The following is a 24,554-nucleotide window of genomic DNA, read 5'->3' as shown; positions in this document are numbered from 1 at the left end:
TCTGTCTAACAAACACAAATACAGGTTAGAAGGCTAATATCACACAGCAATTTTTCTCTCTTTCTCTCCCAAATACAAACAACAGCAACTAGATTAGAAGGCACCAGGCAATCTTGCACCTAGTAATCTCTTTCAAATCAAACCAAACAAAAAAAGCACAGATACTGAAATCATTCCCCCTCAAGAATAATTAGATTCTGTGGCTTTGAGGAAGATCTGTTTCTATTCTGTTTCCTTGCAATGAAACTCTGCTTATTCTGCTCTTTCTGGAAGCAAGTAAGTGAGAGCATGTCCAGATGGGGGGGAATTTGGAGCGATCTGGTTTGTGCTTTAAAAGTTCTTATCTTCAATGAGATCTACTTTATCTCTCACTTGAGAGATCCTTCCATTCATGCTGATTGACATTTCCTCTCCCGCAGACTGCCCCAATTTGTCACCCTTTCAGATACTCCCTTTTCTACCTTCTTCCATGCTTTGTCTGTTATTCAGCTGAATGCAGCAACTTTCCCTTTTTCGTTAAATAAGGTAAGCTGTACGAACCAGCCTGCAATTTTTTGTGAGCCAAAAAAAAAAAAAAAATCAGCTTGGTCTTGGTCTTGAATCAGGTACCCTTTGATTCAAATCCATGTAAGGTCTCAGTTCTTACTCAGTGCCCTTGAACTTAACTACTTCCGGTGAACAGGTTTCAGAAAAGATGTTAAAATGATAGCCCACATATCCCATCTTCTGTTGGAATGATGTGTTTCCAGTAGGCTCATGAAAAATTGTTGGCTGGATATGCACCAAAGATCATCCTCAAGTTCTTTGGAAAATGGGACAGTTGCCCGGATAACTTTGGCCACCCCCTGCTTTGCCTCAAGCCCATAGGGGTGCCTCTCTTCAGATATCTTAGACTTGAAAGGGACTGAAAGGGAAAAAGAACCAAGGGCTGTTATCTTTCCTCTATAGATTGCTATAGACATGCATTTTTAAATTAGAATGTTTTGACACAATACGCATATTAGGCCTTTTCGAGTTGGTGAAGCCTGATGTCTTTGAAAGAGTTTCAGAGGGCTTTGCTGCGATGCAGTTTTTTCGTTTTAGATGTGGACATGTCTAATGGACATTCAGGTTTGGTATTTTTCTAACTATGCAGAAAATGGCCACTTAGCTGTTATTTATTGTTTGAATCTTCCTTGATTAAAGATAGCTTGAAATTCCTTGCCTGGGTTGTAGGGCAATTTTGGTGATTCATGGAGAAGTTAACATACATAGTAGAGGAAGCATGGCATTGGGTGAAATTCAAGTAACCGGGGGGGGGGGACCTTCTCAAGGTATTTGATTCTAGGATTTTCATAACCCATCATTTTAATCATACTAATTATGGGGAAAATGTCTCCTAGAGATGTAATTCTCATTGTACCAAATGTTCAGAGAGCACTTCATGGAACACTTGACAATTGGCTTTGTCATGATGATACATCCAACACATTAGTGGTATAACTCTGACACATAACAGTATTTATCATGGTAATTATGTTTGTGAAATGTAAGTGGCTTCAGAATTTCCACTGAAACAATTATTCTGTTCCTTTTCAACATGCATGTATTGTGAAAATACCATGGTCTTATAACAAATACAGTAAGCACTATACAAATGCAGTCTTTCCACAGACCTGAACATGCATTATTACTTTCATGCAGTATTAATGCAGTATTTTAACGAGTAATATTACAGTAATATATACTTCCACAAATGGCAAATGAATTACCAACAGAGAGGTAAAACAAATAAAGAATGAAACAATCTGATAGGGACAGAAAGCTGAAACTCTCTTCTAGTACGTTTTGGGTACTGCAACAAATGTCAGACTTTTTTCTCCTCATACAGCAGTTGCATGACTATTTGAAGTCCTAAAATACCATAAGTAACACTCAGAAAACGATCGCAGATTTATATCAGCTTAATTCTAATTGTATGATTTGTGTAGGGTATTACTGCTAATTAATGAGATGACACTCACATTTCTGGTTATATGTCAGTCACATGCAAATGACAACTCATTAATTAGCAGCAATTTGCCACTTCAGTTTTCACTATCATACAATGGCATAAATCTTCAATAGGATTCAGGCTAGCATAGCTTGTGCTTCAGTCTCAAATAACTTTTTATGTACACTCGTGGACTTATATTTTGATGTTCTTTCGAGCCATGTACAATGAACATACTGTTTTATCATATTAGTTCAGCCACTGTCACCACAAATATTTGCTCTGTTGTTTCATGAAAGACTCTTCAGTGGTGGCCTTGTGACAATGCAGATGGATTTTGTTGGAACTTCCTCTATATGCCCGGTGAATGTTGGCAAGGTTGGGGGGTTTGACTGCCAAATTTGTATCCCAACTGAATTGAGGAACAAGCTTTAGCTTGCCAGGAACTGGCACTCTTAACAGAGGATTTTGATTAGACTGGTTGACAATGGCCTCTAAATATGAGACAGTGTCTCTGTGTTCTGGGTCAATGGATTTTGCACACTAACAAATGCAGATCATCTTGCCATGCTCATACTGGGACCAAGCATGCAATTAGGCACATTTCAACAACTTTTTTTTAGTATTGGTCTTCGAGGTGTTCTAAAGGGATATTTATATATACAGTATATATATGGACAACAAAGAAATGTGTTTAATCTTCCTCACTACTTGCATCACCCCATTCCCTCTAACATGACAACTGAAATTGACACTTTAAAAAAGTGACCATATTATGTTTGGTCTACAGAGATTCAAATGTAGCAACGAGCTATACAATCTCATTTGGAATGGGCTCCCAGTTGAGCTGCGCCTATCCCCCCCCCTCTCTAAGAGGATGCAGAAGATTAGTCTGTTCAAAGAAGCCTTTAAAGAGGGGTCTCAAACATGCAGCCCGGGGGCCATTTGCAGCCCACCAGATGATATTTTGTGGCCCCCGCCTTGCCTGCCCCCCCCGAATCACCTACACGTCCTCTGCTGTCAAGAGTCAAAAAAAGCCTTGCCTCGCTCGCTGGCTCTCCCCCAAGACAGCACCTCTCACATCCTTCATCTGGTACTGCAGCCTGCCAGCCAGCCCCTCTGTCTGCCGGCTGGCAGGCTGCAGTTCCGGATGGAGGGTGCGAGAGGCGCTGTCTTGGGGGAGAGCTGGCGAACGAGACGCACTGCCAGCTCTTTTCCCCCAGTGCCTGAGCTGCTGCTGAGCGATGCCTGAGAGTGGAGCTTGCTTCCAGCCCATCCTCAAAGAGCACCGCCAACAGCAGCTGCTGCCGCCACTTCTTCCAGGGAAGCAGCTTTCTGGCTCTCTTTCTCTCTCGGCACCCCCACCACTAGCCTGGCCAGCGGCCGCCTCAGCACCTGGCGGTGCTTCCTCCTCCTCCTCTTCGTCCTGCTTCAGCCGCCTCGGCTCTGGAGGCTACCTGGGCCCGCCTCGCAAAGCTTGCTCCTCTCTCGTGGTGGAGGTAGCTGCTGCTGCTGAGTGTGCCTTTTTTTGAGGGGGACCCTCAGAGGAAGATTCATGGACCTCCATGTGTGTGCATGCCTGCCCGTGCACCTGTGAGGGGTCTGCCCTATTCTGTTTAATTTCACTGGTATCAGTGGCAGCTTTTCTCCTTTGGCAAGGTGAATTCTGTGAGAGTTTTTTTTTAATTTTATGTCATGCCCTTCTCCCCCCCCCCCCCCGCTAGACAGTCGCTGGCACTCCCTCCCTTCTCCGCTTCTTCGTCCTGCTGCTGCTGCTGCTGGTAGTGAAGAAGGAGCCAGAGGGGGTCATGGCCGGCTACAAGGGCTCGCACGGTCCTCCTCCTCCTCCTCCTCCTCCTCCTCCTCCTCCCCCCAGCCAGACTAAGGAAACTCCTGGGCGGCTTCCTCAGGCTCTTGCTCCACTTGGCAGAAAATCTGATGTAGCCCAGCCTCATCCAGACTCTGCCTCCAGCGACCCCCAGGTAAATTGAGTTTGAGACCCCTGCTTTAAAGGCATACTCTTTTAATGTTTTGTTATATTTTAAATGTTTTGCTATGGCATCAATTTTCCATCATCAGGATTTGCTTAGTTTTATGCTTAAATGTATTGATTTTCTTTTCTTTTTGACTATGTGTTTTATCTCAATGATTTGTCTTGTTTTATCTTGTGATTACATTACTTTCTTTGTAAACTGCCCAGAGTTGTAGGTATACTAATCGGGCAGTATACAAGCCCAATTAGTACACAACTCTGGGTATAAATAAATAAATATCCTCTACTTGTTTTTAAAGAATTTAATATATAAAGTAACAATATGCTAATTTTATAATGCAAAGTATGCTGCTTATATACTGTTCCATGGTGCTTTAAAACATTCTCTGGGTACTTTACAATTTAATTGTACAGGCTACACATTGTCCTCCACCCCATGGTACTCAATTTGCTGACCTCAGAAGGATAGAAGGCTGAGTAAATCTTGAGCTGGTTACCTTAGACCAAAATCAAACTGAGATAATGAGCAGAGTCTTCACTGCAATACTGCAGTTTAACCACTGTACGATATGATATATACTACTATTAACACAAGCTTAATTTCCTATCATTTTTTGTAAATATAGTTTTATAGATGTTGAACAGTATAACCAGATTGACAACAAGATGAAGAAATTGTATATATACAATCATGTCAAATAATAGAGTTGAAAGCGGCATATAAGACCATTGAGTCCAACCCTCTGCCCAATGCAAGAATCCAAGTTAAAGTATATGGCCGACAAACTTTCTACTGAATATCGCCAGTGGTGGTGCATTAACCACCTTCAGTGCCATACTGCTGTAACAGTTAGGTTTTCCTGATATTTAACTGAAATCTGGTTTCCTATAACTTGATCCCGTTATTACATGTCCAGCATTCAGGAATGATTGAGAACAGATCCTGTTCCTCCTCTGTATAACAGCTTTTCAAGTATTTCAAAGGTAGCATCATATCTCCCTCCAGTCGTCCCAGGCTAAACATGCACAGTTCTTTAGTCTTTCCTCATAGGACTGATCATCTTTATTGCCTTCCTCTGAACCTCTTCCAACTTGCCTACATCCTTCTTAAAGTGTGGTGTTCAGAATGGAACACAGATGACTCAAGATGGGTCCTAACCCATGATGAATAGAGGGGAGCTAGCACTTCACATGATTTGGGACTGTATTTCTGTTAACGTAGCCTAAACTATGATTCAGCTTATGATCTACAACAACTACAAGATCAATGTATTCTCAAATTACAAGATCCTTCTCATATGTAAGTATTGCTGAGCCAAGTATACTCCATCTTGTACAAACTCTGTGGTTGTTTCTTTCCTAGATGTAGAACTTTTGAGTACAAATCATGTCCCACTTGTTACATCCTCCCACTGACAATGTGAATTAGTACCTAACTGTGGATCCACCCAATAGTTGTTCTATCCAGCCCACACTTAGGTAGCTTGCAAATCAGAATAGCATGGGGCGCTTTGGGAAAAACTTTATTGTCATCAAGATATATTATGTATATAGCATTCCCACTGTCTACCAGAGAGAGTATCCAATCAAAAAACAAAGGTAAGATTAATCTGGCAGGATTTGTTCTTGACAAATCTGTGTTAGTTTTGGTTATTGCTGCATTGTTTTAAAGGTGCTTGTAGTATGGCTGGGAAGGAACCTGACCATGGAAAATGACAGCAGATAAAAACATTTTATTGTAGTATTTTACATTTGGCTAATATTTAATCCATTAAGATGGATATCAAGGATATGTATATATTTTATCTCAGCTGTTTCCATCTGGATTCTTGTTCTGTAATTTTTCTTATCCAAAACAGTGAGTTTAAAATCCTATGAAGTGTCCTGGTAGACTGAAATGATTTGAAACAGGTTTCTGTGTATTGCAATTCCTGCTGTCTGATTTATGCCCACTAATTCTTTTGTATAGGGATTGTCTCATTTCCCCTATATATAGAGTGCAGAGGGGCATTGTTGCCAAAAGATGGTGCGGATCCCATTAGCAAAGAAACAAATAGAAGTGCTCCTGATGTTGTATGTGATGTTGTTCGCTCTTGTAACACTTCTTTTGTTATCCACTGTCATTTTCTTCACTACTACCACGCCCATTTCTTATCACAAGACTTTAAGGTAAAAAAAAAGTCCACATTCCCTACATTAACACATGTGATTCCTCTGCCAACTTCTTTCATTCTCCTCAAGGTCAACTGCATCCTCAACCCTACCCCACTTCATCTCTGCTCAGACATTGTGTCTGTTTTCTGTCTTCCTGAAATATTTTTACAACAGGACAAACATAGGCCTAATTACTACTTGTAACCAATGAACATTTAGAATGTGAAACTTCTATTTCATATACATTTCGTTCTGTCTCTTAATGTCTGCCAAAGTGGACGTGTCCACAAAAGCTTACATTAAAATATAATGGTTTGTCTTTAAGGTGCCACATGTTGTTTTTTTAAATTGTTTTTTTCTTTGGATTTTGGGTAATATAGTCTTAGCTCTTGTGATACTGTTGCAAAAGTAAACATGGTGGCAGAGCTGGCATCTCAGTTTGTAGGATATGGTTCCCATTGCTGTATCCGTGTCGTGCAACTTGTGTGTCAATAGTTGATTGTGAAGTTGTCTGTAAGGAAGTATAGGCCTCCCACCAAGTGTTTATGAGGGTGAATTAATTCTTGGCAGCAATGGGCTGGAGATAATTTACAGTGTGTGTGAATGATTTTAGTTGCGGGCTGAACAGCATTCAGTTGAGGGCTGAACAGAGTTTGGATGTCTTCAAGGTCTGTCTTGCAGTAGATTGACTCTAGGTATTCATCTTGCTTGGTTAATTTGTTTTTGTTTTAACTATTTGGGGTGAGATTTTGTAGATCCTTCAGTTTGGAATCTCTATCTTGTTCCCTTGATCTGGAGATAGGTGTTAATTGTCAAAGGTGAAACAGTTATGTTTGAGCACCAAGTCACAGAGGGTAGGGCTTATGTGTGCTTCCTCCTAATTTTGGAGGGTATTCCTAACAACTTGTATTCCAGCTGTGTGCAAAATGTCAGCATACAGAACTCCTACCACTATGTTTGCGTGTTACTGCCACATACTGTGGAACAGTAAGGCCTTCAGAAAATAGCCCAGCATATCACCAACTATAGCCCTGTAGTTATTATGGCCCCTCTTAAAAACTGCATCTTGATGTTACTATCCAACCCAGAGAATAACTGACTCCTGAGTCGCATCCTCCTTTTACGTTTACAACCAGGAAAGCCCTTTTCCTTCTGTTCTAGCGTTGCGGCGTGGCACACGCGGCTGGACTACAACTCCTATCAGCCTTAAGCAAGACAGCAAACGGCCAGGGACGAGGTTTCACATCATCTCGACAGGCCCGCGTTTCCCATTCCTGCTCTGAAACGAACGCCTGCATGAAACGCGAAGAAGTCTTGAAACAGAGGAAGGGCGACCCTAAAGGCGTTTCGACCTTGAAGGTGAGAGAAACGAATGAGTTTCTCACGCTGGTCAAGGGAGAGAGGCTGACATATTCCTGAGACCCCCAGTCAAGGGGTATCCAAGCCGCCTTTTTAGCTCGGTGACAGCCAACTACGGCGAGAGCCGAACCACCACGGCCACAAACACCACCGCCGAGCCATTCTTTGAGCCTCCTCGTGAACAACGGCCCTCCGGCTTTTATGCCGGCTCTCCTTCTTCCCTCCCCCGCCAAAATCTCCACCCGGAAGAAGAGAAAAAGGAGGAAAAACGAGAACGCAGAGGCCCCACCCTTCTTCCCGCCTCTCGCCAGTCGCTGGCTGAAGCCGGATGATGGACGGGAGGGCTCAGCCATCCGGCTTTTCCCCTTTGTTCCCGGTCACGTGCCGCTCCCTCCTCGGCCGGGCTCCTCCCCTTCCCTCTTCTTTCTCCCCCTCCCCCGCCTTTCTGTCCCTCAGCCGTCCCCACCCCCACCCCCCTCCCTCCAGCTAAGGGTTTCTGGCCAGCCGCGCGTCGAGCGGGAGTTGAGGAGGTAGGTTTATGTGTGTGTATGTGTATATGTGGGGAGGGAGGGGTCGACCTGCCGGGGCTAGGGAGGCCTTTCCGGTACTTACAAGGTGGCCGAAGACGAGGGCTTCCCCCCCTCCGTTTTGGAGGGGAGCGCGGAGCGGTAGAGGATGAGTCGGGGGTTTGTTTTAGTTTTGAAGTGGGGGTGGGTAGAGGACGGCCGGGGGGGGGAGACCTTCGGGGGCCTCCTCGTGAGCAAGTGAGGGAGTCCGACCCCCCCCCCAACACCAACCATTCTCGGAAGGGTACTGCGCGGGGGCTTATGGCCGGCCGTGACGGAGGCCTGGCCTCCACCTGGGTACACACACACACTCATTATGTAGACCAGCGACGATATTTTACGGGGCGGGCGGGCTGGCTTTTCCTTTTGTCTGAGGCAAAGTTAAAATAACGGTTGAAAGTCGGCCGGGTCCTTCTGCTGGTGTCACACCTGTGGCCGGCAAAGGAAGGAGGAAATTGCTCCCTCTTGGTCTTTTGATGGGAGTTGGTCCCAATTGTAGAATAACCCCACTAAATCGATGGGATTTTCCTGGGTAATGACTAATAATTCCCGTTGATTGCAGTGTTTCCATCTGTACGGAATTAACACACATCTAGGCAAATGTTTGGGTTTCTACTCCCATCAGATTTAGCCAGTACTATCCACAGTGAAGGATTATGGATGTTGAGGCCTAAAACCTGCCTGAGAGCCACAATTGCCATTCTTTGAATGAATACATCCTCATGCCAAGAAACAAAAATGCCTCATTTCCCCACATGTTTCCATGCAATGCAAATGTGGGGTTGCCTGTTTGTGAGAATCAGACCTAAATGTCTGGCTGTCTTGTGGGAGAGCTTGCATACAGTTAGAGTGCTGACTGGGGGAAATTTGCATTACCTTTTTGGTTTCTGGTATGATATGCAGAGAGTACCAAGATTGATAGCAGTCTTGCTGGCCTGGTACAATTTTCTGACTACAGTATTGAGTATTGTCTCTTAATATTCTTTGTATGTTCCATGTCTAGGCATGCAACCTTCTTTCTTCACATCCAGGGAGAGAGAGAGAGAGGTACAGATGTTAACAAGCAGCTGCCAGTCTTTGCACACTGCCTTCTCATGAGGAAGTGAATGCAGGTACAGAGCTTTGGTTTGTTCTCTTAGCTGGAAAAACAGGTAGTAGTTATTCCTCTGCATGCTCCCAGACAAAACATTGGAGGAAGCATTTCTTGAGAAACATTCAGGCGAGCACCTACATTTCTGTAGATGGCTACTATAAATGTGCCTGATGTTTAGATTGAAAAGTATTCTAGAGTCAGCTAGCTGTTTTGACTTGTTACAGTTTATCAGAAGTCCCAAAGACAATATTTGGCAGTTTCTGTAGCAAGAACGGAACTGACTTTGTTATTGACATCCTTTTTCTTTGTGTAGCGCCTGCTTTTTTGCCAGCTGCCTATTGTCTGTGTCTGTACTTGCGGAGTATTCTTCAGGGATTTTATGAGGTCTTATCAACAAGTTGCCACAGTACACTAGATCCGTTTGTCATCATTAACTCCCTTTTAAATTTTTTTAAAGAGAGTTGCAGATGGATCTTATTAGCGATATAAAAAGAGCATCTTGTTCCTAATAGCTGTATTGTATAACAAAATACTTCAGTGACAAGCATATTCTAAAGCAAGAAAGTGATGCAGCCATCTATTCTAAATGTATCTTCATCTGTGTTTCTTTGGGCCTGATCACTGGTGGCTGGGGTTTGATGGCCAACCCATTAAATAGGCCCAGCTACCTCTTGTTCTTTTTGCTGCCCATTCTCCTGCTGTCCCATCTTGAGCATAGGTCCCAAAGTTTCCTGTGGAAAAGAAAGTATGTTCCTCCCATCTTTTCACACTAGACATTGGTTCAGTACTCAGAGATGATAAATAGCACAGTAAGTTATAGCAAAGAACAGGAGCAGCAGGCCTAGGAGCTGCTGCTAGCCACCCACCTAACTGTGATTGTTGAATGGTGCCTATTGGTGATTACAACTCTGTGTCTGAGATGGGACTTGGAGGAGCTGAATTAATGAACGTGTTTGAGATTAATGAAAGTAAAACTGTTAGCTTTTTGTTTTGCTGTTTTTCTTCCTATTAAACAGAGTCAGTTTGTTATATGGTGTGCAACTGTGCCCAGTTTTGATTGGGCAGAATCTTCTTGGAGTCTGCATAAGATGTCTGCATAAGTTGCATGAGTTGCTGTGGTTTCAGGGCACTTTTCAACTGCATGCCTAGTCATACACCCAGTTGCAAAGTCAAAGTGAAACCAAGTACTTTGTCAGTTAGCTGTGATTAGCTGTCAGTTTATGTAAACCTTATATGAACGGCAATAGAATTCTGGTCTTTAAATACTTCATAAACAATTGTATTGATTCCAGTTAAGTTGATTCCAACTTATGGTGGCCCTTCCAGGGTCTTAAAATATCCAGAAATGTTTCACCAGTCCTTCCTTCTGGTGATGTGCTCGGACCATGCTGGTTGCCCAAGGCCATATAGTGTTAGGACACATAACCCCATCAGCCATACATGCTGTGGCTGACTGTAGCTGGCCTCTCTCCCAAGAGACACCGTGATGATTCAGGTTCCCAGCCCATAGCTTTGCAGTCAGGCACTCCAGCCTCATTATGTCAGCTAAATAGTTGTATTAGCAATTGTGTATTAATTGTTTTTGATTTTTTAAAATTTTTGTGTTTCCATTTACCTCCTTACAGTTATAAAACAGCAAAGAACATTATAATACCTTAAAGCCTAGTAGGTTTTGTTTGGTATTAGCTTTCCTTTAGATATATGGCTAAAGTCTGCATATGCTTATGGTACATTACACTGTCTAGCAACTCTGTACTATAAACTGGCAGTGATTTCTTTATTTTTATTTCATGCCACCTTTATGCCACAATTGGAAATAAAGGTGGCTTACACAATTGTTTTTTAAAAAACAGAAAATTAAAATACAATAGATTTTCTACAGTGATAATAATGAATAAAAATGCATTATAATATTGAAATAAAATGTAGAACATTGAATTTTTTTTGCATAAAAATGCTAACAATAGTTTAGCATTAATAAGACAGCCGGCATGTTGATTAGAACCTTGTAGTTTGAGGCACTCGATTTCCAAATACTTACCTGAATAAAAAGGTCTTTGCCCACTGCTGGGAAATAGACTTCTCTTGGTAAGGAGTTCCAGAGCCCGGCTGCAGCTGCTGAAGAAGCCCTCTCTTGACTCCTCATCAGATGGGTCTGTGAAAGTGATGGGACTGTGACAAGGACCTCTCCAGCAGATCTTAAATCCCTTTTAAATCAAATTTGACCTTTTCCTAAGAAATAACAAGCTTTTCCTGGTCAGTTCAGTGATATTATTTAATCCAAGAGTATGGGGGGGGAAGGCTTGGCCCAGAGGATGTCTGTTGTGACTTACACCAGTGGGTTTTCCTATTTAAGCAATGGAAATGTGTGTGCATATATGTATAAACACATATATATGAGTAGAAATGTGGCTTGAATTTGCATGATATATGTCAAAAGTAGCTAGTTAGTTTCTATCTCTTTGCCCTAGTCTCTTAAATGAGCCGGCATCAACTAATCTATTGTAATTACTTTTAACAGGCCTAAGGAGACTCTTTTCCTTGGATTAGAAAATATCAGCCGCTGTCATTCCTGAGAATACACAGTTTTGTTCAGAAAACTGCTTGAAGAGTTGTCAAATGACATCAATGGCCAGTCTGTTCTCTTTTACTAGCCCAGCTGTAAAGCGTCTGTTGGGCTGGAAACAAGGGGATGAAGAAGAGAAATGGGCAGAAAAAGCAGTGGATGCTTTGGTAAAGAAACTGAAAAAGAAAAAAGGAGCCATGGAGGAGCTGGAGAAAGCACTGAGCAGCCCTGGACAACCCAGTAAATGTGTTACTATTCCGCGTTCATTAGATGGGCGACTGCAGGTTTCTCATCGCAAAGGCCTTCCCCATGTTATTTACTGTCGTGTGTGGCGATGGCCTGACCTGCAGAGCCATCATGAACTGAAGCCTCTGGACATTTGTGAATTTCCTTTTGGATCAAAGCAGAAGGAAGTCTGTATCAATCCCTATCATTACAAAAGGGTGGAGAGCCCAGGTGTGTTTTAATATTATGATATTGCCTTCACCCACTATTAGAGGTTAAATAGTAATGCATTTGGCAGCTTGAGGTGGACTGGTGAAAACTGGGAAGAGTAGATGGTGAATTTGAAGGGTGCACTTGTAAGGAAAATCTTCTGTGATTTAATGAATTTTGATAATACATGCCTCTTGGTTTTGGGTGTCTAAAATTGGATGTTGCATGTAACCATTTCTGATCTTGTTATAAATAGGGAAGCAAAATGTCCTATTAGCCTGATAATCACTGAATTCCTAAATATTTTCAACATCCTTGAAAATATTTCAGCTTCCTTCATGACATAATAATCTATCTTCATAAGTTAGTTTCTCATATTTGAAATAATTCTAGTCCAGCTGTTTCCCTTTTTGCTGTACTAAATTTAATCTCTTTCCTTCACTTTTGTTCTCCCTCTGCACCACAGTTTTGTTGTGCTGTGTTCTGCAGTTTCCTTTACATTTTCTTTTAGTGTATGTGTGTGTTCAGGGGTTGGTTACTTGTTTTATGCGCAGTTTGTCAGTTGGACACATGTCTTTACCCTACCAGGCTGCTACGGTGCACCCCACCAGATTTTTCCTAACTGGGAAATGCAGTGCAGTGCTTTGACAGGTACGAGGCTTTTGGAATGTGCGTCTTTCTCTGTGCTTTATGCATTTTAAAAAGCTACTAACCATGGGGGTAAATGGTGCTCCTTGGAACTGTTTATGTTATATTGTTCTCTTCTTTTTCAGTTTTGCCTCCAGTTCTGGTGCCAAGGCATAGTGAATTCAACCCACAGCATAGCCTTTTGGTTCAGTTCAGAAACCTAAGTCACAATGAGCCGCATATGCCACATAATGCAACTTTTCCAGACTCGTTCCAGCAACCCAACAACACTCCATTTCCCATTTCTCCAAATAGTCCGTATCCACCATCTCCGGGCGGCAGTACTTATCCAAATTCCCCAGCTAGCTCTGGACCATCTAGTCCATTTCAGCTCCCAGGTAAAGATTGTATGAAAATTACTAAAAAGAAATACTACAAGGCCAAAAGGAGTGAAATTACATTTACATCACCCTACATCTCTTGTGATGTTTGTTAAAAGCACAGTATGAAGGAGCTTCCCTGATTTCTTATGAAGATGAGGTTATAAATTGAGTACATAGTAATAAATACTTGTAGTTTGGAAATTAATTTAATCATAGAAATGGGGACGCTTAAAACAAAAATTTGATGATTCATGGTGAAACCTCAGGTATTATGTATTCCTGTGTATGTATCTGCTACAGATAGGTAGTGGGACAAATGACACAGAGGATCAATTTGAACAAAGCATACATCGTTTTATTGTTGTTTATATAGTGTTGTCCATGGTTCCAGAAGGTGAGGATTGCAGTCTAGAAAATAATGCAAGGAAATAGGGGTAAGCACAGGAAAAAAAACCCAGCTGTTTTCATTAAACATATTTAGCTTTAGTTACAGCAGATAGTGTGTGTGGATTAGGTTGTTGTACGAAAGGCTTCAGGGAAGAATTGGGTTTTGATAGAGTGATTGAAGTGAAAGACGTGGCATCTTGGGAAGTCGTTCCAGGTACAAAGGCAACAGTGCAGACATGCTGAGAAACTTGTGGATGATGGAGCTGAACAGGAGGATACAATTTGTTTCTGAAAAGAAAACCAGTATAGGGATATAAAGAAGGGACATCATATGGTCAGTGCATTGAGAGGTGAGTGGTTCTGACAGTAGAGTTTTGAATAGGAGCAAATGGATTGGGATTTGACAGTGGGAGATCGGAAAGGTTATAATTGTTGTGGTCTAGGCGGGAACATGGTATGGGCCAGACACTTTCCCAAGGTGACAGAGGACATGATTTGGTAAGGAACTGAAGATGATGATGGTGATGAGAAGTCATGAAGGAAGGAAGGCTTATATATCTATTTAGCAAAGTGGATGATGACATTCTCAGTGTATGTCAAATGGAAGAGGACGTGGGAGAAGAGATTAGAAGAAATTATTCAACTAAGTATATGAAAGGGACATGGAACTGTGGAATGGCATGAAAGAGAAAGGTTCCGGCGTAGAAAAGTTGAGATTGGTAATGTCAACACATAATTGGTACTGAAACCTATCCAGTATCATTTGGTTGCCCTGTAAGAACATATAAAAAGAATGGATCCCTGAGGAGCCCTAATGAGATGTGGAAAAAAGTAGAGTTAGAATTTTTGAATGAGAGCATAAATAGGAATAACTTGGAATCTGGCAAGAAAATGAGGAATACAAAGATTTGAATAATGCAAGATCTGTTGAGGGAAGTTTCCATGGTGGACTGGGGATGGAGGCCAGATTAAAAGGAGTCAAGTTGAAAGAGACAAAGATGAAATGGGGAGTGAGTAGCATGTGGTAGGAGTCTAAAGATAAAGAGGAGAACATTTGGGCAGTAGCTGAAGAGGGAGGAAGAATCAGGGAAGGTTTGGTGTTTTGTTTGTCTCTTTGTCTTTTAGAGTAGCATCAAGAACAATTTTATGAAGGAACCAAAAGTGGGAGTTTCTATAAAGACATCAGACATTTTCCCCAAACCACCTCTTAATCTTTAAAAAAAGTGAGGGAAGTATATTTTCTAAATGTAATTGTTTTTAAAATGTTATATCAGCTTGCATTAATGAGAGATATATTTATATTTATAATGCATGAACACCAGAAACAAAAGTCTTAACATTATTTATCCCAGTATGAATTACACAGTAGTAATATGTAACGGTATACAGTGGTGCCTCGCTTAACGATGTTAATTTGTACCGAAAAAAATCGCTGCTAAGCGATTTCATCACTAAGCGAAACGCGGTTTCCCATTGAAATGCATTGAAAACCGGATAATCCGTTCCAGTAGGAACGAATTGCCGTCCTTAAGTGAAAATCGCCATAGGAAACATCGCTAAGCGAAACGCGGTTCCCCAATTGAAATGCATCTCAATGGGGGAAAAAATACAACAACAAATTAAAAAAGAGTCAGAACAAAGTCAAATTTGGTTAACAAAGGGTTTATTAAGTGCACTTTATGATTTCAAACATTTTAAACAGTAAACTTTAACTTTATAAATAACAGGAAAACATTTAAAAAACAGCAAACATGAGGCTGTTTAAACCATCATTAAGCGAAACAGGGGACCCAAAATTGAATCGCTATGCGAAGCATGGTCCCAACCATAGCTAAGCGAAAATTGCCCATAGGGACCATCGCTAAACGAAGCGCAAAACACTCCAAAAAAGTCATTGCTAAGCGATTTCCTCGCTAAATGGAGTGCCCGTTAAGCGGGGCACCACTGTATTATAGTGTAATAGAGTAGGAGCTAGATGGAAGAAGGGTGGAGATACAAGGGATAATGGTAAACATGGGTGAGAAGGGGATATAGAATAGAATCTTAGAGCCCTTCTCCAACCTCAGGAATCAAGCCTAGTTTCAGAAGTAGTAGAGATGGGTAGAAACTGTAAATGCAGGCTGGGGGATACCGTATTTAAAGAGTCCTTTGTATTAAGATGAGTATATCAGAAGAAGGCTTGGTACTTCTCTCAGAGAAGTTGTGTTCATGTGCAAGTAATTGTAATATGAAGAGAGATGGGTATCCAATCCTGCAGTATCCTATCTGTAGCCTGAAATGCAGATTTATCATAATCTATGTACTGCTGTGAAGTTCCTTCAAAATAAAGCTTTCCCCAAAGTAACAGCAAGTTTGGATGTAATATTGTCAACCTCTGAAACCTCTCAGTAATGCTCCATCTTAATTGCTCTAAAATTAAATGACTGGGATAATTGTGTTTTCTTACACGTGTTACATGTTGTATAGTTTTATTTGCTTCCAGGTGGTACCAACTCATAAAAATTAAATAAAGGTTCAGGAAGCTTGATAACTTGGCCAGCACTTCCTCCCCTGGCTCTTGAAGAAGGAAAATGAGACAAGGAAGACTTCAGTTAGATAGGGCAGCTAGGTTGTGGAGCAAAGGGCAATAGGCCTTCTGCAATATTTAGAGCTAGAGTGAAACATATTAAACTATAAAAAATGTAACATAATGGTAATCTAATTCAAAGTTAATTTGATTCATAGTGAAAAACCAAGATCCCAAAAAGAATGGAAAAATAAGAGGTGAACAAAATATGAATGTCATGTAAATAAGAAAGGCGGAAACAAAAATTTATTGTAGAAGGAACGAATGAACTGAAGGTTTGATTAGACTGGGTCAAACTCTAATGCAAATTTCTCTTTATAGCAGATACACCACCACCTGCATATATGCCTCCTGAAGATCAAATGGGGCAAGATACTTCACAATCTATGGACACAAGCAATAATATGATCCCTCAGATAATGCCAAATATTTCCAACAGAGGTGAGACAGTGTATTTGGTAGACTTGTTAATATTTTGCCATTGTTGACATGTTGCCAGTGACACTAACTGTGGAGAACTGTAGCCTCCATTCCAGCCTGTTGTTTTCTGGAGAAAATTTCAGCTACAGTGGTGCCTCGCTTTACGATTGCCCCGCATTATGACGAAACCGCTTAATGATGATCTTTTTGCTCTCGCAGAAAGGTGGTCTGAATGGGGGAATTTAGCTTTGCGATGATCGGTTCGAACAGCTGATCAGCGGTTTCAAAATGGCCGCTGGGTGATTAAAATGGCTCTCCGCTGTGTTTAGGGAATGGATTCCTCAATTTACAGGCAGCAAAAATGGCCGCCGTATGGAGGATCTTCGCTGGACGGTGAGTTTTTACCCCACTGGAACACATTGAATGGGTTTCAGTGCATTTCAGTGGGGGTTTTATTATCACTTTACGATCTTTTCTCTTAACAGCGATTTTCCTGGAACGGATTATCATCTTTAAGCGAGGCACCACTGTATATTGCTTTTGATGGCTTACATTGATTTTGATAGAAATGGGACTCTTGTAATGTAACTGTGGATTTGGTTGTTTGTGTTTCAGAGAAATTGTTATTTGTGTTGAATGTTTCAGTATTCATAGGGCATACTGGGGCAGAGAATTAAAAATGTGTTCATAGATTGTTTTTGCTTGTAACTGTTTATTTTTGCATAGATGTTATTTTAAGAATATATTCAGTATAGGTGAGTTGTAATCTGAAGGGGTGAGTAGATAAATCAAGCTTTTTTTAAGTTAATGAAGTTGCAAGTTATGATACAGTGTAATGGTTATGAAAGCAGAATACAGTGGAACCTCTACTTATGAACTTAATCCATCCCAGAAGATGTTTGTTAGTTGAAACATTCGTAGGTAGAAACAAAATTTACCATAGAAATGCATTGAAAACTGATTAATCTGTTCCAGCTGTTTTTGGTTCTTATGTAGAGGTGCCATTTGTACATTGAAGCATTAATTCCCATAGGAACTAATGCAAAGCTGGTTAATCCGTCCTCTACCACTAGGGGGAGAATTTTTTTTCTTTTGACCTAAGATGAACTTAGGTAAAAAAAGGGCAGGGAAAGAGGGGGAAGGGAACACCTTCTAAACAGAACATCTTTAAAAACAAGCACCTTTTATACAAAACCAAGCACCTTTTAAGTTAAAAAAGGGCAGGAAAGGAGGGAGGGAGGGAACACCTTGAAATGCACTTTTCAGCCAAGCCAAGTACCTTTTAGGTTAAAAAAAAAGGCAGGAAAGGAGGGAGGGAACAATGGGTAAAAGAGGAAAGAAAGAAAGAAGGTCATCACTGGGGCACACAGACCCCTCAGACAAAGGTTTGTGCTTTTATGAAAACAATGGGGAAGAGAGTTTGGAGTCTAAGACACATTTTAAATAAAACACATTTGAGTCTAAACTTCATTTTAGAGCAAATCAGCCAGCACAGCCCCTCACAGAATATTTTCTGATTTTAAGAAAAAAAGACTTTGGAGTCTAAACTGCATTTTACAGCCTGTTTGCATCAACAACCAGCAACCATTACTGTATTCCAGCAAAGAACTCCACATCACAAAAAGAGAGCTGGGGGAGGGGGGAGAGACTTAACTCCATTTTAAAGCCTGGTTGCCTGCATCTACAACCACCACAACCCCTCACAGAATACTGTATTTTCTGATTTTAAAACAGACTTTAGAGCCACATTTAACCGCACACATTTTAAAACTAAAATCCACACTGCAAGACCCATCAGAACACAGAAACATAACCCCCCACCTAGCCCTACTCCCCACCAAGCTGAAAAAAAACATGTACAGTACAGTAAATACAGTGTACTCACCCAGAACAGGCAGTCTTTCTGTTTAAAAAAAGAAAATAAAAAATCCAAAAATTTAAAAAAGCCAAAAAAATACAGTCTGTACTGTACAGTACCACATAGTACTGTGTAGTACCGGGCAGTACCAGGTAATCTGAAGACTCTCCCTATCCACTAACTGCTTGGATGAGCGATGTTGCAGACAAGCACCCTCTTCGCTGGCCAACAGTCAATTGAAAGTTCAAATTCCGCACTTTCTCCGCCTCCCCCACAGTTTTTTTCATCCGTATGTTGAAGCTCCGTTTGCAAGTAGAAGCAAATTTTTGCAAACGGAGCTGTTCATAAGTTGGATTGTTCATAGGGAGGGACGTTTGTAAATAGAGGTTCCACTGTATTCAAAGGCTTTAGTTAACATCATAAATCAGTTGTGAATTCAGTAGCTTAAAGGAAAGCCATTGCCTCCAGACTTGTTTATGTTTTTCTGATACAAAGAGGATGGTATTGACTGTTGAAAAGAGTTTTGATATGATGCATATAAAGTTCTTTCAGTAGTTAGGAAAATGCATTGGTGCTAAGTATTCCATTGTACAGGAGAGAATGTAGATTACCTTTCGCCAGTTTGGTCAATGTTGGACTGCAAATCTTATCACTCCCAGCCAGTTGGGATGAGAGTTACAGTACAGCAAACCTAATGGGACTGTAGGACTGTTCAAGATACTGAATATTCATATGTTCCATTTTTGTTCATAGATGTTCACCCTGTGGCCTATGAGGAACCCAAGCACTGGTGTTCAATTGTATATTACGAATTAAACAATAGAGTTGGGGAGGCTTTTCATGCATCTTCTACTAGTATCTTGGTAGATGGATTTACAGATCCTTCTAACAACAAAAACAGATTCTGTTTAGGGTTACTCTCCAACGTTAATCGTAACTCAACAATTGAAAACACCCGGAGACACATTGGAAAAGGTAATGCAGAAGTGCACCTGGTATATTTATAAACAACCTGTTTTCACAATGCAAGCCTCAGTAAATACAATGATATATTTGAGTGCAGTAATACATTGCATAGTAGAAAATTGTATACTTACATGATTTGGCTAGAAATTGCCATGTCAACTGTAGTAAAAAAATATTTTAACTGGTTTATACTATGGAACATTGCATTGCAAAAGTTCTATTTTCATGCTAGTTCTATCATTTTGGATTTATTTCTTATTTATAAATACTGTAGCCGTTTTCTAAACTTTTGTTCTTGGTGTACACATTTGAGGCTTTTGTGTAGAAATGACCTTCTAATGCTAACATGAGAAGTGATCTTAAACAAAACAGAGTTGCAAGAGAAAAGGTTAAACCTGACCTGTTTGATTCTTAATTTGCATCTGGGGGAAGGTTACAGGGAAGAGGGAGAATGATGTTACATAGTTCCATACTGTGGTTGAATGTTGCTGAAAGAAACACTGCAAGCAGGGAAGAGGAAGACAAAGGGAGAAAGAAGAACAGACCAAGATTGGGGATGGTCACATCTTTATGGAATGGCTCATATTTCCCAAAAGGTGGGCTTTGGAGGCCTGCAGGACTTTTTGCAAGGTGGACATAGTAGAGCTTAGGATGGAGGAGAAACATAAAGTCCAGAAATTATCCTGGCTAGATATTGAAGCTGCAGGATCTATGGTTTCAGAATGGAGACTGCAAATGAGCTTCAAGTGTGACTTTCATACTCTTAACCTGAGAGGCTGTAGTAATTAAACTTTTGTGACACTAGGCAACAACCATTTGAGAGTTTTATCTCTGGGAGGATGAAATGCTTAGTGTAGTTCAGTAGTTCTTGAGAAGGTGTAAATTTTCTAACTGTGGTAATGGATCTTGCTCTGGATGGCTATTTTTGGTATTTGCCATGGAAAATGCAAGAAACACGGCCATGTCACATGTACAGAATTAAAAATCAGGGATTTACTAGGCCACTAGAATATCATAAAACACAAAATTGTGATCCAATTAATTAACCACCTAGTGATTTCATATAAATCACACCAAATGTCTGCTTTGTCATTTTGGTCATGATTCAATGCTTCATTGTAATTAAGTAAGAATGTCAGTAAACTTCATGGATATAAACTAACAAAATTGTTTTACCATCTACTGGGCAATCTTCTGTAGTTGGTGGAAGGAGGCCATCTAGTGGTTGATGTGATAAGATACTGGGTGTTTGGAATTAAAGTATTCCCTGACGTAGTTGAACAACTATGAAAGTTGTTTTTGCTGGAGTCTTTTTTCAAATAGAAATCGGGCTAGAATTTCTCCATCTCAAAATAAAAGGCTATAAAAGTTTCTACAACTAACTATTAATTGTCCCCCCACCCACTTTTCTCAGGTGTTCATCTCTACTATGTTGGTGGGGAAGTCTATGCCGAATGCCTAAGTGACAGCAGCATATTTGTACAGAGTCGGAATTGTAATTACCATCATGGATTTCATCCTACAACTGTCTGCAAGATACCAAGTGGCTGTAGCCTGAAAATTTTTAATAATCAGGAATTTGCTCAGCTTCTAGCTCAGTCAGTCAATCATGGCTTTGAGGCAGTATATGAGCTTACCAAAATGTGTACAATCCGGATGAGTTTTGTAAAGGTAAGATACTGGCTATCTTGAACTTAATGAAACTATTTCCACAGCAATAGCTGTGTTAGTCTTGACTCTTGTTTTTTATGCAACAAATTAACTTGATGAAATAGGTTTCAAACCCATAAAACTGTATGTCCTCACAAGCTTACTAGTACAGTATTTAAAGTATCATAAAGCCATTATTTGTTTTTACATGTTTTGGTAAATTTTAAAGTATACTGTATATATTGTAAGATTAAGGTAAAATTAGATGGTGAGTGTGGCATCCTACCATATTTACTATATTTTTCTGTGTATAAGATGCTATTTTTTCCTAAAACCATTACACTAAAAATTGAGGGGTGCCTTATACACGGAAGTAAGCTGAAGAGAGAACAAAACTGCCTGTCCCTTGCCTCTGTAAACAGGTTTCCTTCAGTCACAAGGCTTAGCTTCCTACAGTCAGGAGACTTAGCTTCCTCTAATCATGAGCCTCATGGAACTGACCTCAGCTGATGCTGAACAAACCAATTAGAACATACCTCGTTAAAGGTGGAGCCTATAGGATCAGATGCAACAGGGACTCGTAATGTCCAAGTGTTCTGAGTCCAGAGGCTGAATATTCAAAGTTAAGTTTAGATTTTTAAATTTTGGGCTAGAAAGGTGGGGGGGGGTAGGTCCTTGTACATGGGCACGTCTTATACACAGAAAAATGTGGTAATCAAGCAATTCCACAGAAGTAATTCACCATCAATCATAATATGGAGTGGGAGTGCTGTTTAGATGTGTTCTCTGCAGTACACTCTTTTTCGTTGATATATTTGAATTCAAAACAAGTGCCGGTTGGTTAGATGTACCTCTGAGTATTCATTGGCAGGATCTCCCACTCAAGATAACAATTGAATAGCAGCTTTCTTCAGACCCAGTAAACAGTAATATCCCTGTCCCTAAATAACTAGTAGCTTGGAAGTCTTGGAATTTGAGGACATTGTGGTTTGTAGAGAGAATAGTGAGACAGGTTTAGGGACATTTTTTTTTCTGTGGATAGAACGGAATAAAAGTATATCCTTTTATTCGTCAACATATCAATATCCTTTTGGTCCTGGTCTGCTGGATTTTCTTTAGAAGGAAATGCTCCTGTTTTGTTTTTCAAGGTATAAATTATAACAGTAGCGTAAGTTGTTTTTAGATAGAATTTTCTCATCATTAAATGTGTGTCCATTTTTGTAGGGATGGGGAGCAGAATATCACCGTCAAGATGTTACAAGCACCCCATGCTGGATAGAAATACATCTTCATGGGCCATTGCAGTGGCTGGATAAAGTACTTACTCAAATGGGTTCGCCTCTTAATCCCATCTCTTCTGTTTCATAGTGCCAAAGTGTTTCCTCAACAACTATAATTTTAGTGACCATTTTTTTATTCTGCAAAGGCTTCCAGTGTGGATACTGTGTAAGACCGTATCACCTCTTAATTATCTTTTATTGATGACCCATTCCATTGTTTTTATTACCATTTTACCTATCATTTGATGTTAAAAGAAACAGTCACATTTGAGAGGAAAACTGAAAAATCAAACTTATTTCTTTTTGCTAGACATATTTGAACATCTTTGACTGCACTGGAAGTATTTTAACATGTCTTCTATGAACACACTTTTGAACTGACACTAGGAAATGAATAAGACTCGTTTGCTGAATATGCATTATTGCTGTTGTACAATCAGGTTTTAATGTTCCTGTATAATTTTCTGGATGATGATAGTCCATAAACTAGCTTTATTACACCTGAACTTGCCTTAGCTTGAACGATAATGACATTAGTACATACATGTTGGAAAACACTAGTTATGAGAAGTGGTATTAGATTGTATCCACTCTGTCATAGCCAAGAGTATTTTTATCTTCATTCTGATCTACTATAACATTGGAGTGAACCTAACATATACAGTACTGTGTGCATCTGCTCAGGGGTCTCCGAGACTTCAGTGTAACATAACTCCCAAATATGAGTGCATAGGATTGCTTCCTTAATCCTAGTTCTTTTCAGACATTGACTGAAGGCACCCTCTCATGTCTAAAATAGTCAGTATTTTCTCTTGACTTAATTAATACTCATGTTTTGGTGTTATACTTTTTTTGAAGTATAGCTCTTTAGACAATCTATATATATATTAAGAGTAAAACACTACAATTTTGTATATAACATTGAAAGAAAATGCATTGTGTTTAACTTTCCATTTTATTTTGCACCTCCATAGCTGGTATCCTGGAGGCTTCTTCATTACTGTATTAGGTTTTACTCTTTTGTACATCACTTCTGTAACCACAATGTTATAAATATGTCTTCAATAAGTAGTGCAAAATGTTTGTGTGTTAGATTGCTTTTCCAAACCGGTCCCTTGGTGAAGATAACAAAAATCATTTGTCATCTGATCAAGGAACACAATTCTTCATATACGTACATTCCCTGGCATAATCGCCAATAGAGCTGTGAGTCTCCCAGACTTATCCTGTGCAGAATTAGCTATCACTGGGATCACTGAAGGTGATCAGAAGGGCTTCACAGAAGTGAAAGCAAATTTTATGGTCCCAGTGAATGTGCAAGTTATCTTGTACTAAGATTGCTGTCCATTCAACAGTACTTGTTTTCTCTAAAACAGAAGCAAATGTTTGAGTCACAGGCATCTACCAGTGTGAGTGTTATTATGGTTATCCCAAATGCATCCTGTGTGTGTCTGGCAGCCAGTCTGTGTAAGCATTCGTTTAATAATACCCTAGTCTTAAATTACCTTCCCTTCCCAGAATGTCGTTGTTCTGTGATAAGTAATTGAAAAATTTTCCTCCAAAATTCTTGTGTCCTATTGCCATCTGCTTCATTTTTCCTTTTTAGGGAACTTGTGACTCAGTGAGTTAAGTGCCTGGTTGCAAAACAAGGTTGGTCATAGAACAATTTCATGTAGCCTTGGGCAATCTGCGCAATACCAGTGTGCCACCAGGAAAAGGGGAAGGCAAACCAGTTTTTACACCCTGTATCTAGAAAACCTCAGAAAGGATTATTGTCATTTGGAATTGATTTGTAATTATTATTATAAAGGTGATAATATATCATGCTAAATAAATTCACTTCTAAGGAAGAATACCATCAAAGGTACTTTTGGTGGGTTTTTCCTATAGTGACAGTAAATTAAATTTAAACATCAGACTACAGAAATTTTGCTGGCTGTTGCCTTGTATAGATTACCATCAAGAATGTAAAAAGTACATTCTTGATGTACTTTTTACATTTGAAAAATATCAGCTTTGCTTTAAGGAACAGTGCTAAGTCTTTCTGGCCCATAGGGCTCTGTTTAGGGTGCAGGCTTTCGTTCCTTTTATATCTCCTTAGCCCCAATCAGTGGCAGAAATGAAGTATGCAGACCCACAGTTTGGCTTGGCTTGGCAACTATGTATCTCCATAGGAGCTAGGAAGAGTTGCTGGAGATTGTTTAAAGCAGGGTCATCAACCCCCAATCCGTGGTCCTGTGCCGGTCCGCGGGCTTGCCGGAACTGGGCCACGGATATGG

At 40.3% G+C, this 24,554-nt stretch overlaps 1 protein-coding gene across 4 annotated transcripts; it reads left to right on the top strand.

The window, feature by feature from the left end:
• Positions 1-7,857: 7,857 nt before the first annotated feature.
• On the top strand, positions 7,858-23,354 carry SMAD5 (SMAD family member 5). Of its 4 annotated transcripts, none has more exons than XM_020782671.3 (9): positions 7,876-8,008; positions 9,048-9,156; positions 11,659-12,159; positions 12,727-12,789; positions 12,912-13,163; positions 16,426-16,542; positions 19,133-19,354; positions 20,760-21,016; positions 22,220-23,354. In XM_020782671.3, exons 3-9 carry the CDS (start codon positions 11,757-11,759, stop codon positions 22,361-22,363), a joined length of 1,458 nt encoding a protein of 485 aa, XP_020638330.3. In that variant the 5' UTR covers positions 7,876-8,008; positions 9,048-9,156; positions 11,659-11,756; the 3' UTR covers positions 22,364-23,354. The 4 variants fall into 4 exon arrangements, with proteins under 4 accessions (XP_020638332.3, XP_020638331.3, XP_020638330.3 ...); XM_020782670.3 differs by having other exon boundaries at positions 16,423-16,542; XM_020782673.3 differs by lacking the exon at positions 12,727-12,789 and having other exon boundaries at positions 7,858-8,008.
• Positions 23,355-24,554: the final 1,200 nt, after the last annotated feature.

The sequence above is a fragment of the Pogona vitticeps genome, chromosome 2 (genome assembly GCF_051106095.1).
Source record: "Pogona vitticeps strain Pit_001003342236 chromosome 2, PviZW2.1, whole genome shotgun sequence".
Lineage (NCBI taxonomy): Eukaryota > Metazoa > Chordata > Lepidosauria > Squamata > Agamidae > Pogona > Pogona vitticeps.
This window is presented reverse-complemented; position numbering and strand designations above follow the sequence as displayed.